This window comes from Equus caballus, chromosome 26 (genome assembly GCF_041296265.1).
Source record: "Equus caballus isolate H_3958 breed thoroughbred chromosome 26, TB-T2T, whole genome shotgun sequence".
NCBI lineage: Eukaryota > Metazoa > Chordata > Mammalia > Perissodactyla > Equidae > Equus > Equus caballus.
In genome coordinates, this window is record NC_091709.1 from 39,428,247 (window position 1) to 39,453,478 (window position 25,232).

Genomic DNA, 25,232 nt, shown 5'->3' on the forward strand with positions numbered 1-25,232 from the left:
CAGAAATGGAAAAGTGTAGCCTCTCAAAGCAACAGTAGGGCTATTATCATAAAAGTGAGGTTTACAGGGCCCAGCTTGATGGTGTAGTGGTTAAGTTCTCATGCTTTGCTTGGGTGGCCCGGGCTCATGCGTTTGGATCTGGGGCACATCGCTCTTCAAATCATGCCATGGCAGCATCCCACATACAAAATAGAGAAAAATTGGCATGGTTGTTAGCTCAGGTACAATATTCCTCAAGCACAAAGAGGAAGGTAGGCAACAGATGTTAGCTCAGGGCCAATCTTCCCCACCAGAAACAAACCTGAGGTTTTCAAGACAAAGGGAGCCTTGGCAGCTGCTAGGGACTTCCCCAACACGTCACCCATCCGACTTCAGCTGGCCATGAGCAAGACTTCAAGTCCTTTTGTGGTCACCAGATTTCAGTTACCACACAGAGGGCATGATCTGCTTGCCGCAAGACAAAACCCAATGGTCAAGAGGCCAGATGGTGGCAGACACAAGGTATTTTATTACAGCTTGCAGCAAGAGGGAAGAAGACTGACTGATGTCCGAAAGAACCATCTTAAGGGAAGCACAGAATCCTGAAGCAGTTATATAGGCCAGTGGGATACAGGGGCGGGGGTTAGGAATGTTGACCCTCTGGGGTTACAGACTGGGAGTGGCCACACCAGGTAGACTCTCGGGGTCATCACCTTCCTAAGGAATTCAAAGGAACAAAGTCATCATCTTATGGCAGCGGGGAGGTACCTGCAAAGCAGGGCTCCTAAAATCTACAGAGCAGTTAGATCTGGAGGGTGCATATCCAGCTGGGTTAGTCAGTCAGTGGCCATTCAATGTTACAACATGGTTTCTGTTCTACAAAATGGCTTCCCTCATGTCAACCTTATGATGAGCTGGCATCACCACCAAAGAGTACCGTTTGCAAGGTGGGGAAGTAACTTTCCAGTGGAGAAACCTGGCAAATGCTGCCTTGGCCAGGTGAAGAGGGTTAGCAACATTAGTGCTGAATCATGCTGATAGCGTGTTCCCTGGAGATAAGAAGGGGACTTCGCCTCTGTGATAGTCAACCCAGTTCTTCCTTGAGAACAACATCGGGCAAACCCAAAACCACCAGACCAGTACTCTTAAAATCTGTCAAACGTAGTGAAAGCCAAACAGACTTTTTGGCATAAGACAGAGGAAACTAAGGAGACGTGACAGATCAATGTGATGTGGTATTCTGGAGGGAATCTCGGATTAAAAAAAGGATATCAGGGGGAAAACACTGAAATCCAAATAAAGCATGGAGGTTAGTTAATACTGCTGTTCCAATGTAGGTTTCCTAGTTGTGAGAAAGGTACCATCCGAGTGAGATGTTAATACAAGGGGACATTTGATGAGGGGTATACAGGAATTCTCTGTAGTACATTTGCAACTTTTCAGGCTCTATTCTAAAATTAAAAGTTTATTGGAAAGAAAAGATGAGGCTGGAAATAGACGGTTCCAGGTTTGGACCTATGATTCAGTAATGTCATCAAGGATCAAGGCTCTTTCTAATTTTCCACAATATCTTCCTTTGGGAGTTGGCTCTTCCCCTTTTACTTTCTTTCCTCATGGTCTCAAGAGAGTTGCTACAGATCCGAGCATGACATTGTCACACAAAAGCCTTCAAGACAGGAAGAAAGGGGGCAGATGAAACAGGTATTTTGCTTTTATGAGGCAGGAAGGTAATGTATCGTCCCATTTTCAAGATGGGAATTGACAGATTCTCTCCTTGTCACTCTGTCAGGCTCTTCTGAACCTTCTTCCCAAGTAGGCCTCAATGTGGGCTATAAAATCATCAAACTCAGCACAAATGATTTCACTCACTCCCAGCCCCCCACATTAAAAGACTGAAACACTGGCATAGTTTCTAACAGCTCAACGCCCCATCCTAGGATGACCTGAGCCCCCTTAACATGCTCAAGGCTGCCTAAAGGGTTTCCTATTTGTTCTAGCCCATGTCTGACCATAGGCTCTTTACCACCCTTTCTTAGAGCATTTCCCACAATTTCTGAATCCTTTCTGTCTGTTTGAGATGTATATGTATCTCCTACAACTCAGAGAGTCTTTCTTAAGCACTTGAAAGCCATTCTGTTGAAATGTAATCATCGGAAAGGACAGGGCCTCTGTCTCCCAGTCTCTGTGTAGCACACACTGTGGCCTACTGACCTTTACACTGACCTATGCGTTGCATTCTTCACTTCGGTGACAGTACTCCAGCCCCTCAGCTCCCTGCCCTGACTCCAGCATTCTTTCTTTAAAATGCCCAGTCACCACTGTACTATGGCACTTTGAATTCAGCTTGTGCTAGATGCACTTCCCTATTGCATTAGTATACTACTTATTAAAATCTGCCTTTACATAGGTTATCTTTGATAGGATTAAGTTAATTACTTGGAGTGACATATTAAGTCAGCAGCTCAACCACAATTAGATTTGGAGACTCAAAGTCCATGCTCTACCCATAGGCAAGGCTTATTAACCATCCTAAACAGGCAGAAAGTGTACGAAGAGCCAAGGTCAAGTCAAATTCTGTGAGGGTAAATAATCATGGGCAGGGGAAGACCCCGAGAGCTCAACAACTTGGAATTCAACTTAGAATTTACTACTGTTTTCCAACAGCTTTTATGTTAATAGACATCATGGGACTGTGTACTTCAGGACAAATAAAATAACTACTTTGAAGCAGTGGGTGGTAACGATGTGCATTTATTCCACAAATAATAGATGTGATAAAATTCTTTCTCCATATAGCAGCCAGGATGATCTCAGACTTGACTCTCACAACCAAGGAATACCTTCCACATTAGCCATTAGAGTCCTAACAGAGATCCGGAGCCTCTACCTTTACTCTTTTGTTTTTCTTCTCACATTGCTCAGAACTGGTTCCTGCACAAAGGGCACAATCCGCTCGCCACGAGAGAAAAGCCAATGTTCGAGAGGCAAGATGATAGCAGAGAAAGGGCATTTTATTACAGCTTGCTAGCAAGAGGGAAGACAGCCGATTAATGCCCAAAAGAACCATCTTAAGCAGGGTACAGAATCTTGAAGCAGTTATATAGGCCAGTGGGTTATCGGGGGGAGGGTTAGGAATGTTGACCCTCTGGTGTTACAGACTGGCAGTTGCCACACCAGATCTTTCAGGTTTCATTGATGATGGCTATCATTATAGACTTTCTGTTTGGTGGTCATCACATTCCTAAGGAACCCCAAAGAACCAAGTTAGCATCTTATCGCAGCTGGGAGGTATATGCACAAGCAGGGGTCATAAAATCTACAGAACAGGTGGATCTCCTGGAGGGTGAAAATCCAGCTAGGTGACTTAGTCAGAGGTCACTCAAAGTTACAACATGGTCTCTTTTCTACAATATGGCTTCCTTTATGTCGACCTTGTGTTGGGCTGGTTTCAAACCCAGACAAGGTGCTGTGTGCAAGGAAGGGTGGGAGGCTTATAAACACACCACCAGGATCAAGACCCAAATTTGACAGAGAAAAAGTATACAAAACCTTAATTCAAGATCTTAATTCACTGGCTTTAAATTAGCACGCTTCCCCAAAAACAAACTTTCTAAAACTTTCCCAAGCCAAATGTGTCAATCCTTTCCTTTGTGATTCTTCCCCGTTCTTATGCTTACAAAACCCTTTTCCCATCCTGAGAAATAGAAATTTTACTTGTATTTTCTTATACCTGTTTTATGGTTTCATTAATAAACTATAAATTTAAAAAGTGAAAAAGCACTTTTCCTCTCTCTTTAGAAATTAATTGGTGTTCCTTGTAAGGTGAGGATTTCTTCTTTTTCTTTGCAATCATTACTGCCTTTCCCCACTACCGTTTTCAGCAATAATTCTTTCTTTCCCCCCTCTCTTGTTAATATGACTTTTTTTTATCATACACTCAATTCTTATACTACATGATGTTTGTGGATTGTATTCTCTGGAGCATCCTGCCCCACCGACTTGTCACTTCTTGTGTTGGTACCAGTACTACAAGGATAAAGAAATCAGGCTGAAAATCATGATTCACGGCCCTCCTAGAATTGGCCTTTTCAAATAGCAGGCCCCTCACCATGACCAGACTTCCCTGCATGCCACGTGCTATCGCTGACTGACCCTCTTGGTGGATTTAGTCCATCCCACTTCCTTCCAACACTGGCTCACGCCCACTATAGAAGAAAGTAAATGAGGCTAGGGGTGTGGAGAGAGGTCAGAAAATGACAGAACTAGGATATACATGGATAAGGAAGAAAATCCAAAACAAAGCTCTTCACCAACCTGAGTGGAAAAAAAAACAATCCCAACAATCCCAACCACTCTATCTAGGGAACATTTTTGAAACAGTACAATTTTAGAAATGGAGAACAGATTACTGGTGGACATGGCAGACAGGGCTGAGAGATGAGATGATGGGGGCAAGAAAGCAGAATGTTTGGTTTTAAAAGAGCACAGGAGGGATCCTTGTGCTGATGGAAATGTCCTATATCTTGATTGTCGTGGTACATACGCAAACCTACACTTGTGATGAAATTGTACGGATCCAAATACACACATACAAAAAAGTACAAGAGAAATGAGGAAACCTGAATATGATTGGTGGGTTGTTTTGATGTCAGTCTCCTGAGTGTGATATTCTACTGGAGTTTTTCAAAATGTTACCACTGAGGAAAATTGGGTCAAGTGCAAGGAATCTCTATCTTACCTCTTACTACTGCATGTGAATCGGCAATTATCTCAAAAAATGTTTGAGAATAAAAAGGCAAAGCTCTTTCCCTGATTATTAGTTTTGTGTGTTGCAACTGATTGGAAACCTACCTTGCAATGGCAACATAATTGGCATCTATCTAAAGCACCCCTGTTCACCAGAACTTTGTGCTGTGAAGGGAACATCGTGTAGGTGTCTGTACAATACAGCGCCCACTAGCACATATGACTGTTGAGCACTAGAAATGTGGCTAGTGCAACTAAAGAACCAAATTTCAAATTATATTATTTTCATTTAAATGGCCACTTGTGGGAAGTGGCTACCTTAAGAGCCAGCTCAGAAATGTAATTTGACCCTATAATCCCCTATTCCCCTGTTGTTAGTAGTAAATACTAAGGAAGAAAATTCATTTCCCACCACTGAACTGGTTTAAGAACTTTCTGAGGATGCACTTCCTCACGTTGAAATGGGGATAATCAGATGCATCCTGACAAGTTATTCTGAGTGTGAGAAAGGGCTGCAAAACCCCGGAGCACGTTTACACTGCAGGACCTGGATACAGCCAAGTCGATGACCCTGCAGGTGTGTAGGGAGGTAACCCTGTGATGATTTCATAAATGCTCCCCAGTGTCAGGTGAAAACCAGCCAAGGATAAGCTGTTATGGAAAGGTTAGTCTCTGATTCTGATGCTAATCTAAAGAACTAGAACAGAGTCTTGAGTGAAAAAGGAAAGCTTTACTTTGCCAGGCAGAGGGTGCAAAACAATGGCCAGTGCCTCAAAAATGGCCAGCTCCTTGTTAAGAAACGGGTAGGGGTTTTTATTTGGGGTTTTACATATGGGAGCAGGCGCCATGGGCTTCTTGGTCAGCATTTTCCCATAGGCTTGTATTTGGTGCTGCTTCCACGGAGAAATCAAAGGGTTTCTCAGATGAGTGTCCTTGCCTGTTTGTCTCCATGGTGGGAGGTGGACTCTGCCGTCAGGAAGCCAAGGAGTTAGTCCTGGGAAGCTTCGATTTCTCCGTATTCTTTGGACATTAGTTTCTCTGTGAAAGGACATCAGGCTCCCGTGATTAGCCACCACTTTACTGGGAGCCCAGCGTGAAGTCATCTGGACTTTAACAATCTGTAACCTCTGTTTGGTTGTGAAACCTAGGGAGTCAGAGGTTACAGAAACAAGCATTTGCAAATGAGTGTAACTAAAGAACTATGGAACTGGAAATGTGTGCTTTTAGTTCTAACCCGTATGTGCTGGATTCAATGTAAGGGAACCAGTGTCAGAGCTGATATGAACTAAGAGCCGGTACCAAAGCCAGGAGCTTTGCTTCCATACTTAGGGGAGAAATCAACCCACACTAGATCCCCTGTCACGTTCTTACAGCTTATCCCACATCTCTAGTTCCAAAGGCTTCTGTTCAAGTGATGTTTTTTTTTTAAACATCCGGGGGGAAAGAAGTCTGCAATGCCCTATTTCTTCGAGCATAACCGGGAAGAGTTGAAATGGTTGGGAGAGTACAAGGAAAAGATTCTTGGAGAACCAGAGATAAGGGTTCAGTTTAATGTAGTCCAAATCAGAATGACTCTCTGCTGCCAGGCAAGCAGCTGCCAGCCGCAATCAGCCTTAAGTCTTCAGTGGCCGGTTTTGCAACGTGGCAAGTCCCACTGCTTAGCATTCGCTTCACCCCTTGAGGTTCCCGGGGGTCCCAGCCCTCAGGGGACGGGGCCTGCGCCTGCGCGTTCAGCCAGGCAGCTCCAAAAGCCCGACCTGCCAGCTCACACCCAGCGCCCTCCAAGTCACCAGGCTTCTCAAACCGCGCGCAGCGGACGCGCGGAACCATTTGTGCTTGGCGGTCGGAACCGCTCTCCGCACCAGCGCCCCGCGGTCCCGCACCCAGCCATGTTGTCCAGCAGGCGTGTGGCGCTGGTGACCGGGGCCAACAAGGGCATCGGCTTCGCCATCGCGCGCGACCTGTGCCGACAGTTTTCGGGGGACGTGGTGCTCACGGCGCGGGACACGGCGAGGGGCCAGGCGGCCATGCAGCAGCTGCAGGCGGAGGGCTTGAGCCCGCGCTGCCACCAGCTGGACATCAACGACCTGCAGAGCATCCGCGCCCTGCGCGACTTCTTGAAAAAGGAGTACGGGGGCCTCGACGTGCTGGTCAACAACGCGGGCATCTCCTTCAATAGTAAGGAGCCCGGTGCTCGCAGGGGAGGCGTTCTGCCTGGGTGGCCGGATCCGTGGGAGCATCCCTGCGGTGGGGCTCCCCTGCCTTTGGAGTCCAGGATGGCTGCCTGGGGAAGGAGGAGGGGTGGGGACAGGGGTGCGGCTACAGCAGAGTGCACCTGGAACTGGACTGCCTTCCAGCCAGAGGGACCTTTGTATTTCTTTGTCTGGGACGCCTGGGGATCTTTTCCAGGGTGTCACGCAGTTTTTCTCTGATTGAATTTCAGGGCAATAGGGGGAATTATTAATTCATTTTAACATAAATAAGAAAATCCCACCAACTTCTGCACAGAGATCCCATGTGTGGACCCTCTTAGAACATTGTCAAACTTGGAAATTGCCATTGGTACAATGCTATTAACTAGCTGCCCATTTTACACAAAATTCACCCAATTTCTTTTTAAAAATATAATTCTATGGGTTTTTACCACATGGTTACTATTTATTAACTCTATGCTCCTTCTTCCTGTGAAAGCTCCTGACCCCACTCTGTTTCATGTTCAAGCAGAAGTGACAAGGAAAACAAACTTTTTTGGTACCCAAGATGTCTGCACGGAGCTACTGCCTCTCATAAAACCCCATGGTGAGTCCGATGAGGAACCCAAGCCATGCTGGTTCTGGCATGATCTGCCCTGCCTGCCTCTGCTCTCATCTACAAGCCCCTGCTACCTCTCCCTGCTCAGCTACACTGACTCCTTGTTGTGTCTCCACTGGGCCAGGTGCCCTTGTGCTTCAGGCTCTGCACACACTTGTCCAGTGGTCATCAGTGCTCTCTGTCCCACTGGTCATTGCACAGCTGACTCTTTCTTATCCTTCAGGTCTTTGTTCAAAAGTCTCCTCAGAGAAGCCCTTTACCTGCTCTGTGCCCCTCACACGTTGGAGTTCCCTGAGGATTCCATCCCGGCTCCTTCCTCCTCCCTCTCCCTCTCTGAGTGATCCTATTCAGGCTAGAGGAGCCTTCGCAACCCTCATTTCATTAGCCCCCGCACCCCAAGTCATTTTAAGTCTGATATAGTGTATTATATTTGTTGGTTTTTAGATGCTAAATCAACTGTACATATGTGAGATAAATATCGTTTGGTCTTTACAACTTCAGCAGGCCCACGACCACCATCAGGTTCAGAAATTCACTAGAAGGACTCAGAACTCAGCAGAGCCATTATACTCAAAATTATAGTGTCTTATCGAAAATGGAGACAGATTCAAATCAGCAATGGGAAAAGTCTCTTAGCCCTCAGTCCACGAAAGACCAGGCATGGAGCTTCCAGTTCTCCTCTCCCAGGGGAGTCCTGCAGACAGCATGTATTTCCCCCACCAGTGATATGTGACAGTACACAACTTGCCAACTTGGGAAGTTTGTCCTGCCTAGTGTTTGGTATTTTTGTTGGGGTTGGTCACATAGACCTGGGCCCCCAGTCTCTTGGCTGACCTTACTCCCCAGCCCCTCCAGACACCCAGGTGATAGCAGGTAGCCCATAGTGGCACCATACTCACCTTGTTAGCATCCATTCTGTAGCCTGACACTACATCTCCCCCCACCCCCGCCCCGAGTAAACAAGAACATTCTTATCAGGCAGGATAAACCTTCCAGCAGCCCTGGGTTCAGGGCCAAATCTTTCTTTGGCCAAGCTTAATCCTTTACTTTCACAGGCCACGCCGTGGTCCTTTACCAAGGCTCTCTTACAGCAAAGGATCATTGAGGATCTACATTTACTAGAGCATTTATATAACACATACAGCAGTTGTGTCAGAAATATGCCTGATATTTGGAGGAGCCAGTGTAGGGTAGGAGTAGATTTAAAGGAACAGATAATCCATCCCTTAAAACCACTACATGCCGTTCATGTTTTTGTACTAATTTGATTCTCTCCTTGATCAACGGATATTTATACCTTATTTAGCATAGTATTTGTGTAGAACCATTTAGTATTGTTATGAGATAAACTGAGGCACGTTACGAATTTAAGAAAAAACCTATTTGAATTGAGAAGCACCAAATGGGAAGTGCTTAGGAGCACCCCAACACTTTCGTAGAAAAAAGGCTGGAGCAAAGGAAGGAGATTATTGATTGGCTATAGCTTCCAGACCAGTTGACCATTGCTGATGGGTGGTCCTTAGGTTTCGTTTTTGTAACCTTGAGGCATTTACAGGCTTAGATTTTGGTTTGCTTGATAGGCCACCATGGCGTTAGAGCCACCTCAGTCTAACGGGCTCCTTCTCTAATTCATTTAACTGATGGTTAATTATAGCTGGTGGTTAGCTAAATTCAGTTCTTCATTGTGTGCTAGTTGAATGTTACCAACGAGGCTAGTGTTACAGCCTGTCACAGTAGGGTGGTACATGGAACCTGAGAGATAAGAAGCAAGAGATGCTGGCACATTGCTACAGTCCCACTCAGTCATTAGCCATTGGTTCAGTTTGTCACCATATCATATGACCCTGTCTCCCAGGGTGAGGCCACTCAGGTTCTTGGAGTTCCCTTTGATCTTGTCAGGTCCCGAAATCAGGAGTGGTCTTAGCAACATGTGGCTTCACATTTTCTGGCATCTAGTATGATAGAGCTTAGAGAAGATACCATTTCTTGCTCTGAGCCTCTCGAGACACCAATGTAATATGGGATTTCTCTTGTTGCATAACCTATTTATTCATTCCTTTAGCCTAGAGTACCATTGTTCCTTTTCTCCTTGTCATTGACTTTTATGCAAACTTTTTCACCTTTCAAAGGGCTGTCAAGTTCAGCCACTGTGCTGATCCTGATGGCCTGCAGCGAAGGCAGCTAGTCCAACAAGTGCCTTCCCTTCAGTCCACTCTCATTCATATCAGGTAGGGTTGGGTTGCATAGGTCCAGACCTCGTGGGCTGTCTCGGCCGCTAGGCAATACAGCTGTGTTCGCTATCACTCCAATTTTGCCAGATGAGTGAAGGTACGTTCTCCTCCATCAGGCCCTTAGGACTTCTGGCATGAAGGTTCAAAGGTATAGTTACAGGTTCTTGCTTAGGGATTATTCCTGCTTCCCATATCTGCAGTTGTAACTCTGATGTCAGGACTACTGTATCAGGTAGGAAAAAGAAAGTGGAGGTGAGGTGGGAAAGAATCATTTAGTCAGCCCAGCATCCTCTCCCAGCCCATCTTCCCCAGATGCCCCAGCAGAACCAAAGAATCTATCGTGTGGGGCATCTCCCTTGGCCCCCTCATGTTGAGTGTGAGCACATGCTCATGAATGTGTATAAGCTGGTTTTTCATACCATCCTTCCTCATGTTTGAGACAATCAGTGTTTCAACTGCCCATTCCAATTCTCTATCAAACCTGCTGCTCCAAGGAAAAAAGTGTGTTGCTTGGTCTGCAGAAGTGTAACTTGCCTGGTCCAATGGTGCAGTATCTTCTGTTCCAGTCTTGCTATACTGCTTGAACGTTTGCTTCTACTTCTGGGTATACAAAGCCTGGTCCGGAGATAGCGTCTCCTTTTGTGAGGACCCATTTGTAGCCTCCCAGGAGTACTACCTAACTTGACTTGCCAGCTATGTGCAGGGCCTTCCCCTTGGGGAATCTTTTTCATAACCATCTGCAGTCTTCGTCTCTCTTGCTGCCAAAGAGAATGTCCTTTGCATTCTGTGCTTCACAGGGTGTAAGTGTCACATCAACAATGATCCCGTTGCTGCATTACTGCAGCTCCCCATTTCTGCCTATCTCGTGGACCACGCTGGCCACTTCAAAGAAGTATACCAGGATGTCCAGTTGCTGGTTCAGTAGCCTGCCAGTCCTGGAAGTGGTTCTTCTGATGGGCATTGACTGACATCTCCTACTTTAACTTCCCCCTAAATTCTCATAGGGATTTCCATAGATGCATCTGTTTAATTGTTCAGTTTTCCACGGCCCCTGTCTGTCAGCATAGTTCCAGACATTAGTCAGCTCCTGAGTTGATAAGAACCCAAACATAGGGAAAACTCCATGCAGTTCAGCCCCCTGAGCTGATTTGTAGGTACCTTCCTTGATCAGAGTGGCAGCCTTTCAAAGCAGATGCTGTCCATTCACGTAGGATCTGCCTTCCGTCAACCTTTCAGCTCTTTGTTGGTCTAGAGAGACCTGATCATAGATCATGGCCAGGTGAGCATGACATCCTCCAGTGGTCCCAAAGGCAGCCTTTGATACGAATGAGTACCTCCTTACATTCCCCTTTGCATGTTCCTATGTAAACCATTTTCATTTTCTTATGGAACTTCTGGGCCCTACCCTCCCCATTAGAACATTTCTCTGACGTCTGAGACGTTACGGGTAAAATAAGTTTCAAGATTATATCATGTCCTTCACTCATAGAGGCAGTCTTAATTAATGCTCAGGGCAAACTCATAATTGTCTCTCAAATGGAAGTCTTCGGGTCCAAAATCCCAGTGAATTTGGTATTCATCATAACAATTTCTGTTGGATTTTAGGCAGAGTGGTGAATGTGTCTAGCTTTCAGAGTCTCAGAGCTCTTCACAAGTGCAGCCCAAAACTTCAGGAGAAGTTTAGAAGTGAGACCATCACAGAAGAGGAGCTGGTGGGGCTTATGAACAAGTCCATGGAAGATACAAAGAATGGAGTGCACCAGAAGGAGGGCTGGCCGGATACCGCATATGGAGTGACGAAAATCGGTGTCACAGTCCTGTCCAGAATCCACGCCAGGAAGCTGAGTGAGCAGAGGAGAGGGGACAAGATCCTCCTGAACGCCTGCTGCCCAGGGTAGGTGAGAACTGACATGGCCGGTCCAAGTGCCCCAAAAAGCCCAGAAGAAGGAGCAGAGACCCCCGTGTACTTGGCTCTTTTGCCATTGGATGCTGAGCGGCCTCATGGGGAATTTCTTACGGAGAAGAAAGTTGAACAATGGTGAGCTCCATTCACAGCTCCCATGGGCCCCAGTCTATTACGTGCTTTGATTTGACCAAAAGGGCATTTAAACTGTCCAAAATATCCCTATCCAAAATTAAAAAAGAAGAAGAATCAAAATATCCCTATCAAGTACTCAATTCAGCTTGGCTACAAATTCTGTGAAGTGTTTTGTAATTTCTTCTGTGGTATAGTGGGAGAAAAAGTAGAATCAAGGACAATGAATGAAAATCAACAGGTGAAGAAATGCTTCGTTATAAATTTCCATTTTGAGTTTATGTACATTCCAACCATCTCTGAAATCTAATAGACCTAAAAGTTAGGTCAGGGAAAGACGGTATTTCTCAGGGTTCAGCAAACATGATAGAAACAGCCAGTGAGCACATGGTTTCAGCTTTGCAGGCCACAGGGTCTCTGTGGGAACTTCGCAGATCTGCCAACGTGGCCTGAAAGTAGCCATTGACAGTCCACAAACCAATGAGCCTGCCGGCTTTAGTTTACCAGCCTCTAGCATAACATGGAGCACACCATGAAGGGAAGGCATCTGGTGTGGTCTCTTTAACTCCAGACTCGTTGGAAAAACACAATTGCAAAGTGTGAACTGTGAATGGGCACTAAAGATCCATCCATAAGGGAATCTGAGACAGTCGGGGAAATTGAATATGGATTGGGTGTCCACAGATATGGGAGAATTATTGTCAGATCTCTTCAGCATGAATGTGTTATTTATGGAGGAATGATGTGTCATGACGTCTGCAACATGAACGAGGTTCAGCACAACATATACAGAAGAAGAACACAAAAATATAGTGAAATATTCACAATTGTTTAACCTAGTGTGTTAGATATATGAATGTTTAGTGTACTATTCTTTCAACTTTTCTTTTTGAAATGTTTCAAGACAAACATCTGGAAAGAAAACATCCTGGCTGTGCCACCTTACGGTGTGACCCTGAGCAAAACCACATCTTACTGTGTCTCAGTTTCTCCACCTGTAAGACGAGGACAAGGGGCGTAGGATTGCTGTGAAGATCCAATGTCCTGATCAGGTGAAAAGGTTAAAAGACAATAAAAGTGCTAAGTGTCTTCTCTCATGACTCTCTGTCATTGGGACCTAACACCACCCAGGCCTGTGACGAGAAGCTTCTTCCTGCCCAACACCAAGCCTGCCTCCCAGTGGCCTCAGTGACCCTCCCCCACATGCCCTCCCTTCACAGAAGGGCTGCGTGTTGTAAAGACGGCTGTGCTCTCATCATTATTCTTCACTCTTCACCAGTGATTTTCAGGCGGACAGAAATGAAACGGGATGTCTCCTGAAAGCAACAGTAGGGCTCTTATTGTAAAAGCGAATTTGGGGCCAGGCCTGATGGCCTAGTGGTTAAGTTCAACAGGCTCCCCTTCAGCAGCCCTGGGACCGATTCCCCAGAGCAAACCTGCAGTCCCCTCTGGTGGCCATTCTGTGCTGGTGGCCCACATACTAAAAAGTAGAGGAATATTGGCACAGGTGTTAGCTCAGGGTGAATCTTTCTCTACAAAAAAGAAAAAGAAAGGAAAAGTGAAGTTTACAAGTCTCTCCCTTCAACAGCGCAGTTTATTTCATCCATTTTATTATTTTCTTTGACAAACTGACACCAGAGGACAAGAATATTTAGATCAACACCATAGCATCTCCACTGTTTGGAAATACGTATTTGAAATTGTAAAGATCCTTTTTTTCTTAGGACCTTAAAAATAACACTGACCTCTATATACCACTTATTATCTCTGACCTTGGACAAAACCAAACTCTTCACACTTTTAGCAAATGGGGATTATGTAACCATTAAATAAAACTTTGCAATCAATGCCTTGGCACACAGTAAGAGTTTCATAAAACATTCCGTCCCACTTGGGGGCTCACTGGGAAGCACACAGCAAGGTACCCTGCCCACACTGAGAGTCTAATCACAGGACCTAATTCTCTGATCCTCTCTCTTGAGTTTCTCTTAAGAAAGCAAGAAGATCTACGTATGTTACAGGCTCCTAATCAATACCAGCCCTGACGGGCTCCCCTGTGTTGAACCCAGCATATATGGGGTTAAAACCAAAAGCACACAATCCCTGTTCCCTGCTTCTTTAGTTACCCCTAATATGTAATCTGTTTCTTTAACCTCTGATTCCCTGAGCTTTACAACCAAATAGAAGTTCCAAATCATTCAAATCCCAGATGTCCTCAGGCTCAGCTCGCATAGTCACAGGTCCTTGAAGTCTCTTACAGGGAATCTAATGTTCACAGAATATCAAGAAACCAAAGCTTCTCAGGGCCAACTCTGGCTTCCAGGCACCAGAGTCCACCATGGAGACAAACAGCCAAGGACACCCATCTGTGGATTCTCTTATCTCCCCCTGCAAATAGCCTTACAAGGCCAAATGCAGACTGGTGGGAAAATGCCAGCCAACAAAGTTACATGCCCCCCTCTCTACAAACAGCCACGTCCCCACACTTTAAAAACCCCTACCTGCTTCCTATAAGGTAGAAAGCAATTGTTAAGGCACTAGCCATTGCTTTGCTCCCTCTGCCTGGCAAAGAAAGTAAAGCCTTTCCTTTGCACTTAAGACTCTGTTCTCATTATTTGGATTGGCACCGGGTTCACACACCAAACTTTGGGTAACATGTCCTGAGAAGATGTTACCCAAAGTAATGTCATTGCTTCTTAGGAAAAAGCAACCTTTCCCATTCTTCAGTGGATGATGACCTCTGTCCAAGGCAGCTCCTCTGCACTCCTTTTTCTCCTTTTTGAAAATATAGTGAAACTACTGTGAGTTTCTAGTTCCCTACTGACCCCAAACCAAGCAGTTTTGCTTTGGTGGAAGCACACCTCTCCAGCCTGTAATGACCGCTTAGTTCAGAAGTGAGATCAAAAGAGGGTTGTGTCCTAACAACGAACTAACAGAAAGAGAACTCAAGAACTCAATCCCATTCACAATCACAACAAAAAGAATAAAATACCTCGGGTAGATTTAACCAAGGAAGTGAAAGATCTATACAATGAAAACTACAAGACTTTCCTGAAAGAAACTGATGGTGACATAAAGAGATGGAAAGACATTCCATGCACATGGATTGGAAGAATAAACATAGTTAAAATGTCCATACTACCTAAAGCAATCTACAGATTCACCACTATCCCAATCAGAATCCCAATGACATTCTTTACAGAAATAGAACAAAGAATCCTAAAATTCATATGGGGCAACAAAAGACCCCGAATTGCTAAAGCAATCCTGAGAAAAAAAGAACAAAGCTGGAGGCATCACAATCCCTGACTTCAAAACATACTACAAAGCTACAGTAATCAAAACAGCATGGGACTGGTACAAAAACAGGTGCACAGATCAATGGAACAGAATTGAAAGCCCAGAAATAAAACCACAAATCTATGGACAGCTAATCTTAGACAAAGGAGCTGAGGGCATGTAATGGAGAAAAGAGTCTCTTCAACAAATGGTACCGGGAAAACTGGACGGCCTCATAGAAAAGAATGAAAATTGACCATTCTTTTTCACCATTCACAAAAATAAACTCAAAATGGATGAAAGAGCTAAAGATAAGACCTGAAACCATAAGGCTTCTAGACGAAAATATAGGCAGTATACTCTTTGACATCACTATCAAAAGGATCTTTTCAGACACCATGTCTTCTCAGACAAGGGAAACAATAGAAAGAATAAACAAATGGGACTTCATCAGACTAAAGAGCTTCTTCAAGGCAAGGGAAAACAGGAATGAAACAAAAAAACAACCCACCAATTGGGAAATAATACTTGCAAGTCATACATCCGACAAAGGGTTAATCTCCATACTATATAAAGAACTCACACAGCTCAACAACAAAAAAATCAAACAACCCGATCAAAAAATGGGCAGGAGTCATGAACAGACATTTCTCCAAAAAAGATACACGGATGGCCAATAGGCACATGAAAAGATGCTCATCATCACTGATCATCAAGGAAATGCAAATCAAACCTACACTAAGATATCACCTTACACCCGTTAGAATGGCAAAAATAACCAAAACAAAAAGTAACAAATGTTGGAGAGGGTGTGGAGAAAAAACCCTCATACACTGCTGGTGGGAATGCAAACTGGTGCAGCCGCTATGGAAAACAGTATGGAGATTTCTCAAAAAATTAAAAATAGAAATACCATATGACCCAGCAATCCCACTACTGGGGACCTATCCAAAGAACTTGAAATCAGCAATTCCAAAACTCCCATGCACCCCTATGTTCATTGCAGCATTATTTACAATAGCCAAGATGTGGAAGCAACGGAAGTGCCCATCAACTGATGATTGGATAAAGAAGATATGGTATATATATATACAATGGAATATGACTCAGCCATAAAAAAGGATAAAATCGTCCCATTCACAACAACATGGATGGACCTTGAGGGTATTATGTTAAGTGAAATAAGCCAGATAGAGAAAGACAATCTCTGTATGACTCCACTCATATGTGGAAGATAAACATTTAGACAAAGAGAACAGATCAGTAGTTACCAGGGGAAATGGGGTGGGGGGGGGGGAGTAGGGGGTGGGCACAAAGGGAGAAGTGGTGCACCTACAATATGGCTGACAAATAATAATGTACAACTGAAATTTCACAAGGTTGTAAACTATCATAATCTCAATAAAAAGTTAAGGGAAAAAAAGAGGGTTGTGTCCTAGTTTGCCCCAGGGTGCAGCTTGGAGAAGGGGTGGGCCCAGGAGTGGGGGTAGTAGGGAACCTTGAACTTTTGGCCTCTCCTAGGAGGCATGGATGGAGGTGCGGCTGGTTTCTCAGGAAACGACAGCACTTGATCCCAGAACTCACTTCGGTGCAAACTCTGACTGTGGTCAGGCCTCCCCAGTGCCCCTGTGGCTCCTGTCTGCTCTCCACACAAGTGCCCCACATACCCCCTACCCAACCATGTCCTGTGGGTGTTTGCTGCTGGGGACCAGTGCCAATGAGGGCATTGGCTTCACTATCCTGCACGATCTTAGCAGCAGTTCTCAGGGGATGTGGTGCTCATGGCGAGGGACACTATGCAGGGCTGGGCAGCTGTGCAGAAGCTGCAGGCCCAGGGCCTGAGCCCTCATTTGCATCAATTGGGCAGTGACAACCTACAGAGCATCTGGACACTGCGCACCTTCTTGCATAAGGGGTCTTGTGGCCTTGACCTGCTGGTCAACAACGCAGCCATCGCCTACCTGAGTAGGTGGATGTGAGCTTGGAGGGGAGGCAGCCTCTGTGAGGGTGGCCAGCCAAAGTGAGTAGGGGTCTGAAATGCTGCTGTGGGGACCTTCGCTCCCAGGGGATCTAGAACAAACTGCCTCGGGAAAGAGGTCAGACTGGAGGCTACAGAGAGAGCAGAGACCTCTGAGACTTGCAAGACTTTCCAGCAGAGAGACTTTGCATTTCCATGACACAGACCCTTAGGGATCTCCTCCAGGTTTTCGCAGTTTCTCTTGGATTGCACTTCAGAGCAGTTTGGCGACTTAACTTATTTTGAAAAACAACAAGAAATTTTAAGAATGGTACAGACAGATCCCATTCTGCGTCCTTCACTTAGTCTCCCTTAATGGTGCCATCTTACGACTATAGCCAGCATTAACAAGCAGGGAAATATCATTAGTATTGACACATTCTTAACTTAACCAAGCCATTACTTGCACTTTACCAGAAATTGTACGTAAAAAAATTTTTTCCATCATTCTTGTATTTTTACCATGAGTACTATTAGTTTCTGAACTTTGTTCTCTTTCTCCCCTAAAAGCTCCTGATTCCACACTGATTCATATTCAAGGAGAAGTGACAGTGGAAGCAAACTTGTTGCATACCCAAGATGTCTGCACGGAGCTACTGTGTCTCATAAAACCCCAAGGTGAGTCTGATGAGGAGCCCCAGCTCTACTGTTTCTGGCATGATCTGCCCTGCCTGCTCCTGATCTCATCTACAGGCTAATACCAGCTCTTCCTGCTCAGCCACACTGGCCTCCTTGTTGTGTCTCCACTGGGCCACGTGCTTTCTGCCTCAGGCTCTGTACACACTTGTCCAGTGGTCATTGGTGCTCTTAGTCCAGTGGGTCTTTGCACAGTTGACTCTTATCTTTCAGGTCTTTTTTCGAAAGTCTCTTCAGAGAAGCCCTTTCCTTGCCCCACACCACTCACAGGTTGGAGTTCCCTGAGGACTCCATTGCTGACCCCTCCTCCCTCTCCCTCTGTCAGAGTGATCTTACTCAGGCCAGTGGAGCCCTCACTACCCCCAATTTATCAGGCTCCCCTAAAATCGGTCCCCTGCTTGAACAGGCTTAGAGCTCCAGACACTTTTTATCTTCCTGTCTCTCCTTCTCCTCCTGATGCCCTGTCTTCCTCTGAAAATCCTTCAGGAGCAAAGTCCAAGCCCTTAGCAAGGCTTATAGGGATCTCTGTAATATGACCTGCCTAACTCCAGCAAATTTTAACTCCCCTTCAATGTTCTACGGATTGACATCCAAACTATCAGGTTTTTGGTTGTAAACTATGGTAATATTAATCAAAGGTAATAGCATAGAGGGGAACCACTACCCAGAAAATACACCAATAAAGACAAGCAGATAATTTTAGAAAGTTTAAGAGGTGTGGCTTGGCATTGAGTACATGCACATACAGTTTACTCTGAACTCTGCCCCATTTCCCTGTCTTGTTCTCCTGGAAAGTTCTGCTTGTTCTTCTAACACTTAGTTCACTAGAGATTCAAAGGGCAGCTCTTTGGAAGTTAGCTGAGCTCCTCACTAGCCCCAAAACTTGAGGGCAGCCATGGGGTTCCTTGTGCCACCACCACACGTTCTACATGTATTCCTCTTAGAATCAAACTAATGACTTCTGCATGGGAATGTTTCTTACTTAACTGGGCTGTGTTAATTTCTGCTGTGTCTGCACTTGGTCTGGAAGAGAAATGGGTACACTCAGAGATTTACTAAGGCAGGCTCTATTCAAACAACTGATCTGGCCTCACCCAAGCTGGAGTGAAAAGATATATAAATGCATACTATATACTCTCTATGAGAGCAAGGTTTTCTTCCTTTTTGAAACAGGACAATCCTTCCCTTATTTTGGAGGGAAGGCAGCCACAGAAGTTCATGTTATCATGACTTTTTTCTACTTTCTTTGGGGAGAAATCTAGGAAAAGTCCTATCTAAGGTAACCAAAAATAAATACTGTCTCTCCTCCCCCTTATCTCAGATCTGAGGATACAGAGAACAGTCTGGAATGGTTTCCACAGAATTTTTGTGGGAAGCAGAAAGCATCCAAAAGGGTAATGTACATTTTGTTTCTGGCGTGAAAGAAGAAAAGGAAAGAGTTATGACCTTAAGGATTACTGAGTGACTATATGTGGATTTCTTTTATTTTTAATCCTTTCTTAAAAGAGTTATTTGGAAATACTCTGGCCATATAAAGATAAGAATCTACCCTCCCCAGGCACGCCTCAGCAAGCGTCACCAATCAGTCATCATCAAGGCTGTTTAAATCCCTTCATCCCTTCCCATCTCATTTCCCCACTGTTCCCTAAAGTAAGCAGCATCCTGAATTTGAAGAATGCTCTCTTTAATGCTGGTTGTCTGTTATTCTGCCTTTTCTCTTTAAATTATAATATATATTTATTTTGAAAAGATAGTAAGGAGGAACCACCTCTGTGAGATGACAAACCGTCTTGATTTGTTTAAGGAATCAAGCAAACATTTCAAATGTGTACACTCTTGTTTATCACAGATTAGCTTGAAGAGTATTGAGAGGGAATAAACACACTTGTTAAGCTACACTTACCAAGTAAACCTTTAAAGAAGGTGTGATGAACTTTCATTTGACCAGGTACCACTTTTAACTTCATTAACTATGAAAAATCACTAGAGGAAGTTGGGGGAAATTATTGTACTAAAGGTATCTTCCACCGTTGACATTTTGTGGTTCTAGAAAGGACGGATGGATGGACCTTTTCGATGCAATGTGCTAGAAATTTTAGATACTGTCCCCAATAAGAACGTGGAAGCATAAGGGATCTCATGGTGACATGCGCAGCTTGGTACAGACCTAAGTCATGTAGCATCCAAGCTAATTGTTCTTCCTACTGCGCAATGGTCCTCAACTGTTTGTGTCCAGAATCCCTTTCTTCAAGTGAAGCCATACACAGTCAGGTCAGAGCGACAGATGAGGAAAGAAGACTCAGCTTGATTGGGGCCAGTGTTTTCCTCTGGGTGCCAGGGGCACCTCAGGGAACCCCTAAGTCCTGCAGGAGACCCAGTTTAAAACCCTGTGGTGTTTCATAGAAATCCCTTATCAATCCAGAGACTTAACAACAAGTACCCTTGGAATTAGAAAGATATACTTATGTGATGAATGTGAAGTCATACCAGGTCAAGAGAGCCAGATGTGCACTTAATGCCTCTGAATAGACAATTAGAATCTAGTAATGCTTCTGAAGTTTGTTACTGGAGTTGAGATGATGTCTAAAATAGCCCTTGTTGTCTAGATCACTTTGGCCCTGGTCTTGGATGGTGAGAGTTTGGAGAGTGAAGAAGAGTGACTGGGGCAGAGCCATTAGGGGACAGTCATCACACAGAGTTCTTGAGCAGCTACTGTGTGTTAAGCCCTGGGGACATGGTCTATGTGTTTCCACTGATTTACACTTTTGGAGGAAAACATGGCATCATGAGATACATCTCTGGTCAGATACAGACTATTGACCTGTATAAATTGTAAACCTAACCCACACCCCAGCCCCACCAGTGAAAGAGTCCTTCCTCAGATGGGTGACAAACTTTCTCATCAATGTGGAGTGGGTAAAGAGACACTGTTTCTCACACACACACACACACACACACCCTTAGCATAAGAAAGTCTGGATGGCCCGTAACACCTCTTAGAGGATTAGCTGTGTGCATCCCAGTGCAGTGTCCCTGAACTGCATTCTGAAAGCCATGAGTACACTCTGGAGATGAAACACTTGGATCACAGTCTTTGCTGTGTAACCTCCAACAAATGCTTCCCGGTTCCAGCCTGTGTCCTTCCTGTCCTGAGTTCTCAGACCAGTGGTGTCTACACTCTCACCCAGCAGTGAGGGGAGACACCCAGGCAGCTGCCACTTCTTGGGGACTGGTCAGTGCGAGGGACTGGTGTGGGCAAGTTGGACTGGGATGCAGCACCCACATCCAGGCATTTACCTACAAAGACCTTGGACTCCCCAGTCAGGCTTCCCTACTATGCACAGGTAAGTATTTTCCCAGCTGATTCTAGACTTCCTGTGCTAGATAATAGAACAGAAAAATAGTCATCATTTCATTACATTGCATAAACAGCCAACAGAAAGTTAGTACAGATTCTCCATCTACTGCCTAGACTAAAGTTTCTAGAATATGATTCCAAGCCTTATGAGTAATTGTAGCTGCCCTCCTGATATACCACTTGCCCACTCTGGCTTCCTCTCCCCTGTCTTTTGTTTTCTTATATCCTTCTGTGTGTTGCAACTTTGATTCAAGAGACATGTATTATTTTTATTATGAGAGAGGCCGATAATAATTTTGAGAATTAATTAAATTCATTAGGATCTTTGACTGTGCTTAGTAGACCATTTCACAAAGAGGATCAGTTTATTCTTATACTTCATATGTTCCAGATGAAAGGAAGAACTGGAATAATTGACCCATTTCTAAAATGTGTTCACTCCAGAAGAGTGTTGGAAGATTTTCACAAGGTTTCTATAATTCATTGTATTTATCTCAAAGATCATTTAGTAAGAGTCATAGTGTCATGAATTATTTTTTTATGGAATTCTTTTGCAATGCCATCCCTTCAGTAGAATTGAGGTCAAGTTAACCAAAGATGACGGTTTCCCAATATTTACATTAAAACAGGGAGAGTTTCCTAATTTACTCGAATCTCTTATTGGAAGTATGGTCTCATGAATTTTATACCATTTAAAAGATTCACTGAGATGTCAAAATAGTGAAGTCTTTCTTCATACATGTTAATATAAATTCATATCTGTGACTACTAACTATAATTTCCAAAAAACCTTAATGGGAAGTGTGTCATTGCTTTAGACGTTTTACAACTTTATTGAGATATAACTCACATACCATACACTTCACCTATTTAAAATATAGAATGTGGTGATTTTTAATACGCATGCAGAGTTGTGGACCCCTCAGCTCATTCAACATTAGAACAGATCCAGCTTCACAAGAAGAATCCTCTCACCCCTCTGTTCCCCGACTCCTCCTGTCCCAGAGCAATCACTAATCTACTTTCTGTCTCCAGATTTTCTTTTTCTGGGCATCTCATATGTATAGAATCATATAATATGTGGTCTTTTGTGACTGGTGTCCTTAATTTAGGATAACGCTTTCAAGGTTTATGCATGTTGTAGGAGGTATTTCATTTCTTTTGATAGCATCCCTTTAATAGTCCAGTTTCCACTGTTCCTCACCATCGGCATATTGCCAGCCCATTAGTCACTGCAAAACAGTTGATAAAAACCCAAACAGAGAAAACAGCATGCAGTTCAGCTCCCTGAGCTCATTTGTTGTCCCCTTCCTCAATCAGAGTGGCAGCCTTTCAAAGCAGATGCTGTCCATTCACCTAGGATCTGCCATCCATCAGTCAGCTCTTTGTTGGTCCAGAAAGACCTAATCACAGAACACTTCCCTAGTAACCATAACATCCTCAAGTGGTCCCAAAGGGAGCCTTTGATACTAATGAGCCCCAACCTACCTCCCCCTTAGCATGTTCCTGTACAAACCATTTTCATATTCTTATGGAACTCATGGGCACTCTTCTCCCCATTCGAGCATTTCTCTGACATCATTCCTGACCTTGTGGGTAAAATAACCTTCAACAGTATATCATGAATTCACTCATAGAGGCAGTCTTAATTAATGCTCATGGCACAGTGGTAATTGTCTCCCAAGTTGACAAAATCTCAGCAATTTTGGTATTCACCATTCTTGTGCATGCCTTGCTAGGTAACAATCTGTGTTGCATTTTAGGCAGAGTGGTGAATGTGTCTAGCATAATGAGCTTCACAGCTCTGGAACCTGCAGCCCAAAACTGCAGCAGAAGATTACAAGCGAGACCATCCTGGAGGAGGAGCTGGTGGGTTCATGAACAAGTTCGTGGAAGATACGAGGAATGGAGTGCACATAAAGGAAGGCTGGCCTGATATCAAGGCCATGGCATATGCAGCATCTAAGATGCTTATCACCGTCTTGTCCAGAATCCAGGCCTGGAGACTGAGTGAGCACAGGAGAGGGGACAAAATCCTCCTGAATGCCTGCCACCCAGGATGGGTGAGAACTGACATGGGGGGACCCAAAGCCATAAAATGTCCAGAAGAAGGAGTGGAGACCCCTGTGTACTTGGCCCTTTTGCCCTTGTATGCCCAGGGACCTCAGAGAGAGATTGTTATGGAGAAGAAAAATGAATAGTGGGGACTCTTTTCACTGTTCCCTCTATGGCTCTTATCAAGTTACTCATCCTGATTTGACCAAAGGATACTTACACTGTCAAAAATATCCCTATCCACAATTTTCAAAAATAAGAAGAATCAAAATATCCCCATGGAGTATTAAATTTGACTTGGCTTGATTCTCAATTCTGGGAAGTTCTTTCCGGTTTCTTCTGTGATATAGGGGGAGAAAAAGTGGACTCAATGACAATGAATGAAAATCAGTAGATGAATAAAGGGGTTTTTTAAATAAATGTCCATTTATGCAGAATCTTTCCATGCCAACCACCTCAGAAATGTAATACACCTAAAATTTAGGTCACGGAAGGACAGTATAACCCACAGGTCAACAAACATTATAGAAACAGCCAGTAAGCACATATTTTCAGCTTTGCAGGCCACACGGTCTCTGTGGGAAATACTCAGATCTGCTGAGGTAGCATGAAAGGAGCCATAGAGAATACATAAACAATGAATGTGGTGTCATTTGGCCTGTGGGCTTTGGTTTATCAGCCTCTAGTATGATATGGACAAAAATATGACGGGAATACATCTGGTGTGGTCTCTTTAACACCAAATTCATTGGAAAAACACAGTTGCAAAGTATGAACTGTGAGGAGGCACTTAAGATCCATCCATAAGAGAATCTGAGAGAGTTGGGGAAATTGAATATGGATTGGATGTCAGTGGACATGAGAGAATTACTGTCAAATCTCTTCAATGAGAATGTGTTATTTATGGAGGGAGGAAGTGTCCTGAGGTCTGCAACATGAACGTGGTTCTGCAAAATACATACGGAAGATGAATACAATAATATAGTAAAATATTCATCCATGTTCAAGCTAGCTTGGTGGATATAAGGATGTTTACTATACTATTCTATCAACTTTTCTGTTTGAAATATTTCAAGACAAACATCTGGAAACATCTGTGATATTCCTCCCCAGTTCTTGCCTGAGAAAAACATCAGACAAATCCAAAAATACCTGACCAGTACTCTTAAAATCTGTCAAATATTATGAAAGCCTAGTAGACTTTTTGGCATAAAGCAGAGGAAACTAAAGAGACCTGACAGTTCAATGTGATGTGGTATTCTGGAGGGAATCCTGGATTAAAAACAGGATATCAGGGGGAAAACTAGTGAAATCCAGTTAAAGCATGGAAGTTAGTTAATACTGCCGTTCCAATGTAGGTTTCCTATTTGTGAGAAAGGTACCATCATAGTGAGATGTTAATACAAGGGGACATTTGATGAGGGGTATACAGGAATTCTCTGTACTACATTTGCACCTTTTCAGTATCTATTCTGAAATTAAAAGTTTATTGAAAATAAAAGATGAGGCTGGAAATACATGGTTCCAGATTTGGACCTATGATTCCGTGATGTCATCAAGGATCAAGGCTCTTTCTAATTTTCCATGATACCTTCCTTTGGGAGTTGGCTCTTCCCCTTTTAGTTTCTTTCCCCTGGGTCTCAAGAGAGTTGCTAGAGCTCTGGGCATGACATTGTCACACAAAAGCCTTCAAGACAGGAAGAAAGGGGGCAGATGAAACAGGTATTTTGCTTTTATGAGGCAGGAAGGTAATGTATACTCCCATTTTCAAGATGGGAATTGAGGAGCCAGCCCAGCGGTGCAGCGGTTAAGTTCGCATATTCTGCTTTGGCGGCCCGGGGTTCGCCAGTTCGGATCCCGGGTGCAGACATGGCACCACTTGGCAAGCCAGGCTGTGGAAGGTGTCCCACGTATAAAGTGGAGGAAGATGGGCACGGATGTTAGCTCAGGGCCAGTATTCCTCAGCAAAAAGAGGAGGATTGGCAGCAGATGTTAGCTCAGGGGTAATCTTCCTAAAAAAAAAAAGGTAGAAATTGACAGACTCTCTCCTTGCCCAAACTCTGTCAGGCTCTTCTGAACCTTCTT

The 25,232-nt window shown here is 44.2% G+C and overlaps 2 protein-coding genes and 1 pseudogene across 19 annotated transcripts in view; 2 read left to right on the top strand and 1 right to left on the bottom strand.

The window, feature by feature from the left end:
• Nucleotides 1-25,232, bottom strand: part of SETD4 (SET domain containing 4) — a 286,649-nt gene that overhangs the window by 141,258 nt on the left and 120,159 nt on the right. The gene's annotated exons all lie outside the window — the stretch shown is intronic.
• On the top strand, nt 6,068-13,649 carry LOC100061622 (carbonyl reductase [NADPH] 1-like). 2 transcript variants are annotated; one of them, XM_070252185.1, is made up of 3 exons: nt 6,068-6,903; nt 7,417-7,524; nt 11,373-13,649. In XM_070252185.1, exons 1-3 carry the CDS (start codon nt 6,180-6,182, stop codon nt 11,663-11,665), a joined length of 1,125 nt encoding a protein of 374 aa, XP_070108286.1. In that variant the 5' UTR covers nt 6,068-6,179; the 3' UTR covers nt 11,666-13,649. The 2 variants fall into 2 exon arrangements, with proteins under 2 accessions (XP_070108286.1, XP_070108287.1); XM_070252186.1 differs by having other exon boundaries at nt 6,070-6,903; nt 7,450-7,524; nt 11,373-13,354.
• On the top strand, nt 16,600-23,567 carry LOC100061592 (carbonyl reductase [NADPH] 1-like; annotated as a pseudogene).